Source organism: Lathyrus oleraceus, chromosome 4 (assembly GCF_024323335.1).
Source record: "Lathyrus oleraceus cultivar Zhongwan6 chromosome 4, CAAS_Psat_ZW6_1.0, whole genome shotgun sequence".
Classification (NCBI taxonomy): domain Eukaryota; kingdom Viridiplantae; phylum Streptophyta; class Magnoliopsida; order Fabales; family Fabaceae; genus Lathyrus; species Lathyrus oleraceus.
The window spans coordinates 437,562,580-437,574,854 of record NC_066582.1 but is presented as its reverse complement, the minus strand read 5'-3'; the positions used below and the strand labels follow the sequence as shown (position 1 = coordinate 437,574,854).

General features: G+C 34.3%; 1 protein-coding gene across 1 annotated transcript; it reads right to left on the bottom strand.

Annotated features, from left to right (window-relative positions):
• Positions 1-1,323: 1,323 nt before the first annotated feature.
• On the bottom strand, positions 1,324-8,284 carry LOC127075953 (uncharacterized). Its single transcript, XM_051017489.1, has 2 exons — positions 7,984-8,284; positions 1,324-1,746 (listed from the first exon to the last, which is right to left on the bottom strand). The coding sequence occupies exons 1-2, from the start codon at positions 8,104-8,106 to the stop codon at positions 1,630-1,632; spliced, it is 240 nt and encodes a 79-aa protein (XP_050873446.1). The 5' UTR covers positions 8,107-8,284; the 3' UTR covers positions 1,324-1,629.
• Between the last annotated feature and the right edge of the window lie 3,991 nt (positions 8,285-12,275).

Genomic DNA, 12,275 nt, shown 5'->3' with positions numbered 1-12,275 from the left:
TTTCCCATGCACGAGTAACCTTTCTAAGCAGTTCTTTGTGTGAGGTCTCTCCACCATGTAAGATAAACTCCTATAGTTCATCATCCTTAAGCCTCTCCCATATGGGGTGACCCAATTGTCTTAGATCCAGTACATGATTGTAATTAATGCATCCTTTGGAACCAATGAGGGGTACATTGGGAAAACTCTCACAATTGATAATCATATCCCTAGCATTACGCATCTGCATCAAACGAACTAGAACCAACTAGTGGTTGTGAGAGTCGAGTTCTTTCCCTACGAACCGATGCATGTTGCGACACTTTGTCGAGCCTCATTCAATCTTGGTTATCAGCCATGTTGACTATAATTAAACCATACAAGCACTACATTATATAAAAAATCAAACCCAAATCAAACACAATGAAAATCAAGCCAAACAATGCAAATAGACATAATAAAGAGATGCACTTCCGTATTTTTGAAAAAATTCAAATTTTGACAAATATAGAAGTTCATTTCCATATTAACCTGCAATTCAGAAAAAACGAAAATGATAGAAATGCATGGAAATTCAACTTTCTCAAAACACATTGATCATCTCAACTACCTGTCAAATACATTGCATAGATAAATAACGTATCTAAACTACCTATTACACAACCAAATGCTTAATTTCGACAAACGCATGCATATAAAAATCAAATGCATAGAGAAATCAAATTTTTACCAAATGTGAGTTTGATATTGAGCATTTTGTTTGATTGAATGTTGAGAGTAGAAATTTGAAAGTGAGTTGAAAGAGTTTGAGAGTTTGAGAGAGTATGGGAGATTTTGAGAGTAAGTTGAAAATGATGAAGGATAAGAAGGAGAAGAGTCTAACGTGTTTTTGATCAAAAATCTGTCTGGAGATGCATTTTCATAAATTAAACGAATATGCATTTCCGTATTATTTTTTTATATATAATTAAGATCTGACTCACTTACGAATGAATTGTGTGAGGTACGTCTAAAAGTATATATTCGTATTTCAAGAATACTTTTAATTTTTTTATCAGGGAGTCGGTGCATATAAGTACCTCTAATCACAATCAAAGGTCATTGGTATACTTTTGATTAACATGTAGATTTGCCAAAAATGACAAGGCTTGCTTTTGGCATTTCTTTTTAGGTTATCAACATATTTCCACTCAAAGTTACAATATAATACCATACTAGTGAATATGGAATGGGATGATCGTTTGGCCTTTTAAAATCGCACAAAAGTTCTATATTAGCACACATGTCACCTAAGCTACCCTTGTATACTAAACTCAAAGTTTGCATATATATTATGCAGTTCCATTAGAGAAAATCCAATTTATATTAACAGCTTTTAAAAGCTTGGATTTGAGTGATGCATAAGCTTGTTTGATGTGCAAAATATCATGTCAATTACATATAAAAGGTTTCACAACACAGATGTAGATAGGCATTAGCCAAATACATTGGTTGTGCTGATAAGTCACAATCAAGATAGTTCATAAATTTTACACATTCTCAGCATCTAGTCTATTGAACCATTCCATTAGATTGAAGGCTTTCACAAAGTTCACATGGCTAAAAGAAAACCTTGACTCAATAATATTCCTGTACAAGATGACCATGAATCTATGGATGATCCTTGTTCCTGTCCAATTTCTCTAACTGCTTTTCTTTAGATTCTGTTTTCGATCCCAAAAAATAGTCTTTCACAGTGCTCTTTGCTGAAAGTATCTGCTTTTTAATCTGCCAATAAGAAATCAGACTATCAGATCTAAGGAAAAAAACATTAAGCTAAATTTAACATCTTGAATATTAACAAAACATCTTCAACTCAATTTTGCATAAAGTTATCAAAACATAAATCACTTTACATTCAACTCACTTTTAACCATAATCAATTTTACATAATCAATTTACTCAAAGTCAATTTTGCTTAATGCTTTTAGCTTGAGTAACAATCCTTTCCATTTCTCAAAAGAAATGGAGGGCTTCACTACCAAGGTTTTTGATATCTAAAGGCTTATATATTTAGAAATGTCGACATTTATTCACACAAAACATCAGTAATGGAATCCTCTATTTCTCTTGAGATATGGAGAGGATCCTTATCCTTTTAGCTGCTACTCATTTCAGCAAACACAATTTCCATACTTCACATAGCATGTACTCAGCTTCCAAAGTCACTTTTTCCAAAAGTTTTTTAGTTTTTCAAAAGCTTTCAATTTCTTATAAGAGTTACAGCAAAGTTAATCTGTGTGTGGACCAAGTCCAGCACAACATTCTTATCTTCCAATGCAACTTCTGGGAGAAAACATCATAATGCATTAGGGCTGGACAGCTTGACCCAACCAGCTTGAAATCTGACTAAAACAGGCAGATACAATCTGAGGTAAATGTTTTCAGTTTGAGATGGCATTAGTTGGGCGGGCTCTGATTGGGTTAAACCAGTGTTGTCAAGTTGCGGGCATGGTGGCACCATTGCGGATGTTGAAATTCAACATAGCGCCATGGAAAAGTTGCGGCATTGCGGATTTTACATTGCGGCGCCAGGGCCGCCGCCACGAGTTTAACGCTCATGGCGGTTTTATTTTTCTAAATCTGAATAACTCTTGTTTCGGTATTTTTTACCCGACCCATAAACATCCCAAAAGAATTATAATTATGATTAAATAGTACTCCCTCCGGTCTCATATGTAAGCAAAAAAAAAAAAAAAGCTCACCCTTTAAGAAAGTGGCTATATATTCATTTAAGTAATGGAAAATATACATTTTTTTCATATTTACCCTTATTTATTAATTTAGAAATAAATTAATATTTTTATTATAACCATTTAATGGTTAGTCAATTTTTATTAATACCATTTAATGGTTAGTCATTTAGTGGTTATATATTCCACTTACTCTTACTAAAATTTCCTGTAGAAATTTGTCCCGCCTAAAAACAACACTTCTTAGTCCATTTACTGTATTCTCCACCCGCCTAAATTTTCATGGTCCCGCCCTGTAGAAATTTAACATTTTCATAGTGAGTTCTATAAATACTAAAGCTTTTGGTTCTCATTTTCATAGTCAAAATTTTACATTTCCTGTATCCACAAATGATGGGACTTTGCGTCGGCATTCAAATGCTCTAAAGCCACAAATGAAAGATAGCAATATGAAAGATCGTCTTAGATTTTGCTTGTCCATGCTTGAAGAAACTAGTCTTCCTCATGATCCGGAGTTTAAGTCTATGCATAATATCGTCCACATAGATGAAAAATGGTTCTACGTGACCAAAAAATCAGCTAACTACTACCTTCTTGAAAATGAGGATGAGCCATATCGCACGTGCAAAAATAAAAATTTTATTGGAAAAGTCATGTTTTTAGTAGCAGTCGCTAGGCCTAGATTTGATGACGGTGATAAGGAGATATTTTCGGGAAAAATTGGCGTCTTTCCTCTTGTTCAAAAAGTTGCAGCAAAAAGGTCAAGTATCAATAGAGCTTCGGGTACACTTGAAACTAAACCGATTAGTTCTATCACTAAAGAAGTTAGTCGAAATTTTCTAATCAATAAAGTGTTACCTGCAATTAAAGAAAAATGGCCGAGAGAACATGCAATGGAAACAATTTATATACAACAAGATAATGCTCCGTGTCATGTTTCTATTGACGATGAAGAATTTCGTAAAGCAGCTTCTGAAGGAGGATTTGACATCCGTTTATCTTGTCAACCACCGAATTCTCCTGATTTAAATGTTTTAGATCTGGGTTTTTTCAATGCCATTCAATCATTACAACAAAAGGAAGTTTCAAAATCAGTTGATGAACTCATTGAAGTTGTGCAAAACTCATATGATAATTTTTCTAGCAAACAATCTGACAAAAATTTTCTCACACTTCAATCTTGTATGATTGAAATCATGAAAATTAAAGGATCTAATAATTACCGAATTTGATGAACTCATTGAAGTTGTGCAAAACTCATATGATAATTTTTCTAGCAAACAATCTGACAAAATTTTTCTCACACTTCAATCTTGTATGATTGAAATCATGAAAATTAAAGGATCTAATAATTACCGAATTCCCCATATGAAGAAAGAAGTGTTGCTTAATCGAGGCATACTACCTACGCAACTAAAATGTGACCGAGAGTTAGTTGAAAATACTTTTCAATATTTAAACAATGATAATTAAGGTACGAACTTGTTGGTTTATATAATCGTATTTTCTATAAATTTTTAAATAAAATAGTGTACGCTAATTTTTGTCAAATTTGATTTATTCATTTTTCAGGAGGTTGGTTCTAGATCATGGAATTTACATGGAGAAGGAAATATGAAGAATGCTAGTTAGTTTAATTGTAACCATTGTAATTAATTTTTGCTTCTCCATGTAACTAACTAGCATTCTTCATATTTCCTTCTCCATGTAAATTCCATGATCTAGAACCAACCTCCTGAAAAATGAATAAATCAAATTTGACAAAAATTAGCGTACACTATTTTATTTTAAAAATTTATAGAAAATACGATTATATAAACCAACAAGTTCGTACCTTAATTATCATTGTTTAAATATTGAAAAGTATTTTCAACTAACTCTCGGTCACATTTTAGTTGCGTAGGTAGTATGCCTCGATTAAGCAACACTTCTTTCTTCATATGGGGAATTCGGTAATTATTAGATCCTTTAATTTTCATGATTTCAATCATACAAGATTCAAGTGTGAGAAAAATTTTGTCAGATTGTTTGCTAGAAAAATTATCATATGAGTTTTGCACAACTTCAATGAGTTCATCAACTGATTTTGAAACTTCCTTTTGTTGTAATGATTGAATGGCATTGAAAAAACCCAGATCTAAAACATTTAAATCAGGAGAATTCGGTGGTTGACAAGATAAACGGATGTCAAATCCTCCTTCAGAAGCTGCTTTACGAAATTCTTCATCGTCAATAGAAACATGACACGGAGCATTATCTTGTTGTATATAAATTGTTTCCATTGCATGTTCTCTCGGCCATTTTTCTTTAATTGCAGGTAACACTTTATTGATTAGAAAATTTCGACTAACTTCTTTAGTGATAGAACTAATCGGTTTAGTTTCAAGTGTACCCGAAGCTCTATTGATACTTGACCTTTTTGCTGCAACTTTTTGAACAAGAGGAAAGACGCCAATTTTTCCCGAAAATATCTCCTTATCACCGTCATCAAATCTAGGCCTAGCGACTGCTACTAAAAACATGACTTTTCCAATAAAATTTTTATTTTTGCATGTGCGATATGGCTCATCCTCATTTTCAAGAAGGTAGTAGTTAGCTGATTTTTTGGTCATGTAGAACCATTTTTCATCTATGTGGACGATATTATGCATAGACTTAAACTCCGGATCATGAGGAAGACTAGTTTCTTCAAGCATGGACAAGCAAAATCTAAGACGATCTTTCATATTGCTATCTTTCATTTGTGGCTTTAGAGCATTTGAATGCCGACGCAAAGTCCCATCATTTGTGGATACAGGAAATGTAAAATTTTGGCTATGAAAATGAGAACCAAAAGCTTTAGTATTTATAGAACTCACTATGAAAATGTTAAATTTCTACAGGGCGGGACCATGGAAATTTAGGCGGGTGGAGAATACAGTAAATGGACTAAGAAGTGTTGTTTTTAGGCGGGACAAATTTCTACAGGAAATTTTAGTAAGAGTAAGTGGAATATATAACCACTAAATGACTAACCATTAAATGGTATTAATAAAAATTGACTAACCATTAAATGGTTATAATAAAAATATTAATTTATTTCTAAATTAATAAATAAGGGTAAATATGAAAAAAATGTATATTTTCCATTACTTAAATGAATATATAGTCACTTTCTTAAAGGGTGAGCTTTTTTTTTTTTTGCTTACATATGAGACCGGAGGGAGTATTTGAGACTCCAAATTTTTTTATTTTTTTTGCTTACATATGAGACCGGAGGGAGTAATAATTATCATTGATACTAATCACTATCCTAATTAAGTATTATAAAATCAAACACTACAACCTTTTCATTCGGCACACTGCTAACCTTTCTGTTCTCCGGACATTTCTTCTTCTCCCTCTATTCCTATTCTTGTATCATGCAGTAGAGTTTTATTCTTCTCTCTTTATTACTCTTCTCTTCTCACGCATCTCTTAGTACTCCTCTTCAGTTTTTTCTCTCTTTTATTTTTGCATTGTTTTTTCTCTTTTATTTGTGCATGTTGCTATATTTTTCTTCTTTTTTAAGTGCTCTATTTTTTTTTATAGATAATGTCTGAAATCAAGAATCCTCCCTAATCTCTGGGTTGGCAGTTCAAAGATAACTGATCCTTAATGGAAATAGTTGGCATGTTGCACAAAATTGATTAATGGAGGAATAAAAAAGAGTCAAAGATCATCTAATGGGAAAGAAGGACAATGTTTAAACTTCATCAAATATCCATAATGGGAAAGAAGGACAATGTTTAAACTTCATCAAATATCCACTGGAGGTTAAAGAAGAGATTATTGAATATACCAAAAACAAAAGGAACCTTCCCAATAGCTCCTAGAACAATGAGAACAAAAAAGGACCAACGGATATGTATGTTAGAAAGTGTGGGATAACAATTGAGAAGGAAAAAAAATTGAAACAATCAAGCATAAGAGAGTCTTGTGATAAAGAAGCTCCATCTAAAGTTGTTGAGACATATAACAACATTGAAGTCTTTATAATGAAAGAAAGGATGTAGCAAATCTAGTTATTCCATGTCTCATCAACTCCCTTTTGTTTGTGTAATGTGTCAACAGACTCAAGGTACCGGAATGGCTATAGATGTAGCCAACAATGTTGATTGTCCTTTTAATTGTTTTATTTATCAAAGGAAGCTTCTCAATATCTTCAAACATCAACTCTATGCAGTGTGTTGGGGAAGGAGTCCAATAAAGATGCTTTCTTTTATCCATTACATCTTAGCGATTAAAACATAATTGCTTCCATTATCAGAGATAACCTAAACAACATTTTCTTCTCCGATCTCATCCACAAGAAGATCAAGCAATTCAAAGATCTATGGACTTCACAAACATTGTCCAAGCAGCAGAGTTGACCAAAAAATTAATAATGCATTGTTGTTTACGATCAGTCCATGAATCTGACATAATAGAACAACCATGCTCTTTCCATTGCTCCTTATGACCTTTCATCAATTTGTAATTGTATTCCACCTCATTCTTTAGAAGTGGAACTCTAAGAGCATGATATATAGGAACCGGTAGATGTGATCCATAAGAACCAATGCCTACAATCATATCTCCAAAACTTTCTAGCTTAACAATGTTGAATGATAATTCCGCTTGGTACCAAAAATGAGCAATATATTGATGAACTCAAGATGTAGCTTCTTTATCACAAGACTTTTTTATGCTTGCTTGTCTCAATTTCTCTGTCTTTTTCTTCCCAATTGCTATCTCTGGCTTTCTAACATATAAGGCTTAAAAGTTTTAGAAACCCTAACACTATGACTCATTCATTGCATGACATTAGATTAATATTTTCTTTTTACTGTTACTTGATATTGAGGATCAGTAGTTGCCCAAGAGTTACAAATTAAGTCTCTTTGAGGATCGCTTATTCTCACTTCGCAAACAAAGCTTGTTTTTTCTTCACTAAGTAAGATCAACTACGTGAGTCAACGGATGCTATAATGTCAAAATCAATTATACTACACATCCAAAATCAATTCTAAGTGTTCCAACCATGAAACCAAACATACACTCAAGAACATAACCCCAATTTCAAACAAAAATTCACGAAGTACAGCTGAGTATTCCAAATTCCAAATGATAATACAACATAGAAACAGAAAAACCCACTTACCATCAAGTTAAATCTGTTTTGGGTAGCAAAGAAATCATGAAATATGACGCGGGTAAGGTTAAAAATCGTTGCTTTGAATGAAGAAAAGAGGGGAAAAAGAGAGAAACTTACCGGGTCAAGAGCATTAGGTTGAGGGCCATAATCAGCCGTTAAGAGAAAATAGGAGGCAGTAATGGTTGCGGCAATGGTTAATCTCTTCACAAGCTTGTCGGTTTTTGGATTGATCAAACTCATGCTTGATTGATAATCCTGTAATTTAACCTAATTCACTTGAATTCAACAACTGCTTTCAGTTCTGGTTTATTGATCGATTGTGTGAGAGAGGCATAGGAGGGTATAGATGGATTGGTTGAGTAGATGGATTGGTTGAGGTTATGAACGCACGGTTCCTGGTCTTTTCATCCCCAATGGGCACCCGCAAATTTATTCACAACGGATAGGATAAAAATCGCAAAAATGGATACGAGCATGAGTTCGGATAATTATCCATAAAAATAAGTGGGTACAAGTGTGGGTATTCAGTCCGCCTCATACCCGCACACTATATATTTATTTTTATTTATATATTTTAGTTTATATTATTATACAAAAATGTATGTATATCAATTATAAAACATATATCAATGATAAACAATTACATATTTAATATAAGTGTTCCTTTATTTCAACAATAAATTGTTTGAATATTTTTTTAATGTTTTTAAAAACTTAAAATTATATGATAATTTAAAATTGATCTATTTATTTTTAATAAGAATGCGGGTCACGGGTACGGGTATGGGTACTTACATATCCATAGGGCACGGGTACGGGTATGGGTACTTACATATCCATAGGGCACGGGTACGGTTGTTAACTTTGACACCCAAATGGGTATGGGTCGGGCACAGGGATTTTTTCAAATCGCGGATATGGGGATGGGTATTATAGTACTCTGTTCAAACCCTGCGCATTGTCATCCCTACCTGGTTCGGTTAATCCAAAAAAGTACTTGGAATTTAACTTAACTTTCTTTTATTTAATTTGGTATTTAATCCTTTACATGATTTTTTTTTAGAATTTCTTAAAATATAATAGATCTAGATCTTTCTATTTGTATCAAGTGAATTTTCACAAATACCTCTTGTTTTCAGAGATGCATCTTCGAACGTATCTCTCGTACACTCAAATAAAGTCATTTTGAGATACGCCTTGTATATTGGGTAACTTTTATTCTGGAAATACACTCTGTAACATTTTAAGAAACACCTTAATTATTTAACAGTTCAGTGGATATTTCGGAGATGCATCTCAAGAATTATGGATGACATTTTAAAATTTACATCACCTTTGCATGTTAGATATTTTCAGAGACGCATCTCCGAAAATATCTAATAAAAGAACTAGCTGCATGATCACACAATCATTGTTAACATAGTTGGTTTTCAACCAAACCCTTCACCCTAAAAACCATTCACTCTCAATCTATTTTTTCACTCCAAATCTCCATCCTTTTGGTTCATCACATCATATAGAGCAAAAGAAGATAGAATTCCAGGTAAAGAATCTTCTTTTCTCTCTGCATTGCTCACATTAATCTTCCATTTTTACTGAAAAAAGTTATGTCGTGTCTGAAAATGTATCTCCAAAACGTACATGAACTTGTCCGAAGATGCATTTCTAGAATTTGTTTGTGCTCATTTTTTAAGCCATTCTGCAGCAGTAGCAGCGCTTATGTTCTGTTATGGTTTTAATTGTTTTCATTAGATATGGTTCACCTTGACGTTTTCTCAGAACAAGTTATTTCTTCAAATGTCTAAGGTGTGGTTGTTTCTCTGAATGTTCAAGGCGTTGTTGTGAAGGCGGTAGATGTTGACAATGACTTTAAAAAACAAGCAAAAATTTGAATTTTGTGATCAAATGCTTCAATGGATTCGTATGAAGGCCTCTAAACTTGGACTTTGTGTGGTTATCAAAAGGTCCGATAATGGTTCGGATAGAAGATGCGCATTTGTGACAATGGTTTGCGAAATAAGCGGGAAATATAGAACTCTTCTCCGGAATTTTGAAAGAGACGACACCGGTACAAGAAAATGTGATTGCCTGTTTAAGGTTCATAGTTACATGTTGGCAAACAAAAATTGAAGATTTAATATCATATGTGGTTTGCATAACCATTATTTGTGTTTAAAATTAGTCAATCAACCTAGTGTATGTCGTCTCAAGTCGGAAGAGGGGGAATGTATTGTTGACATGACCTTGAATCTTGTTCAACCGGAAAATATACTTATGACATTGAAACGAAAACGATCTAAAAATATATCAAATATCAAGCAAGTGTATAATATGTGGTTCTAGAGATATATCTCTGGAATCAATATACCAGTTAATGAATGGGTCATATTGAAGCTAGCTGAAATATGTCCACCGAACGCATCGCACACTCGAAGGTACAATAGAGTCGCCATCGAACTTTATTTATCCCAAAAGAGGAAAGGAGAAATATTGATAAAACCTAACAGAGAAACATGTAAGGAAGTCAGTTATACAATGGAAAAGTATTAGCATCTCTCAAATCCATGGTACTTTATGGAAACCGTTTTGAATGCTCTTGCTCTGATGGGTGTTGATATCTTCATGTACCTGTAAAACAGAAAAGGGTTAGGAAAAGAGTGTTCTATGAGGATTTGGGCCCTTATGCCTATGTATCATCATGGTGCAATGAGAAAGTTAGATCCTCGTAGTTCAGAGAACAAAGACTGAAAAAAGAGGGGAGAAGAGAGAAAGATAGAGAAATATGATCGCTAAGGATTCATATCCTCGTGTCTACGTAGCCTCATAGTCCAATAAGAAAGTCATAGCTCCGTACTTCAGAAGACAAAGACTGGGGGAAAGATAATTGGGGGGGGTTCAACCAAAGGAAATGGGACTTACCAAAGCACAGGGACTGATATGGTAAGCAAAAAAAGCAGGAACATGTCAAAGCATTGGTTGTAACATGAAAAAGGGTCTTGCGAAAACACTAGGTCTAACATGGTAAGGAAAAAAACATGAACTTGCCAAAGCGCAGATATTGACATGACAAGGGTCTTACCAAGGCACAGAGACTGATATGGTAAGGAGAAGAAGCATGAACTTGTCAAAGCATAATGGTTGACATGACAAAGGTCTTACCAAGGCACATGGACTGATATGGTAAGGAAGAAGACATGAACTTGTCAGAGAACAAGGACTGACATGACAAGGGTCTTACCAAGGCACATGGACTGATATGGTAAGGAAGAAAAACAAGAACTTGTCAAAGCACATGGATTGACATGACAATGGTCTTACCAAGGAACAAGGCAGATATGGTAAGGAAAATGGAAGGAACTTGTCAAAGCACAGGGTCTGACATGACAAGGGTCTTACCAAGGCACATTGACTAATATGGTAGGGAAAAAACATGAACTTGTCAAAGCACATGAACTGACATGACAAGGGTCTTACCAAAGCACATGGTTGATATGGTAAAGAAAAGGGAATAACCATGAAGGTGTCAACTTAGAGAATAACCATGGAGGTTTCAACCCTAAAAGAAAAGATGAGGGGTAACCATGAGAGGTGATGTCCCTAGAAAAGTGATTACAATGGTGTTCAAACCAAAATATGGGGAATGACCATGAAATTGTATCCCAAAGAAAAGGATAAGGGGTTAACCATGAAGGCGATATCCCTAGAAAGGTGATTACAATGGTGTTTAAACCAAGAGGATCTGAAAAAGAGGACCCACAGAGGCTAGTTGCAGACTTGACAGTGAATTGACTAGAATTACACTAAAGTCTATGAATAGAAACAAATACTCTGAGCAGTTATGGTCTACATCTTGTGCATAGAGGTATTCTATACAAGGATAGGGAAGATCCCCTCTCATCATTTTCTACTGCTTAAGGCTCATGGCATACAAATCTAGTCAAAGAATGACATATTATTGATGCAGATTCCCAAAGATGCTTGTGGGGATTAGTCAAATGATTGTGGGCTGAGAAGATCTGTAATCGACTAGGAGTCTTGAACTTGTTGAAAGGATGAAGCTCCAAAGTAACAAAGACAAGTCCCATCAAGTTACCAAGGGACTTATGGTCACTTGATAAAGATAAAGGGGAAATGTAACAAATGAAAGGATCTAATAGATCAAAGTGGGAATTTGATCAAGCCAAATCAAAGGAAAATGATTGATGAACAAACAAAGAGGCATGATCATACAAAACTAGCTAAGATTTCATTGTTAGGTAGCCCAAGAGAAAGTCATGCGGGTGCAAAGTGTGTTGCCATGTGTCTCATTGTTAGGTAGCCCAAGAGAAATCCATGTGTATGTTAAAGATGTGTTAAACCTAAGTAGATGAATGCAAGAGGCATAAAGCAGATGAATAAAACAGATGAAT

Bases quoted from the DNA above. Each gene is read 5' to 3' on its own strand.
- LOC127075953 (XM_051017489.1), bottom strand. From the start codon at position 8,106: ATGAGTTTGATCAATCCAAAAACCGACAAGCTTGTGAAGAGATTAACC. The intron at 1,747-7,983 runs GTAAGTTTCTCT...TCTTATTGGCAG, and splicing joins AACCTAATGCTCTTGACCCG to ATTAAAAAGCAGATACTTTC.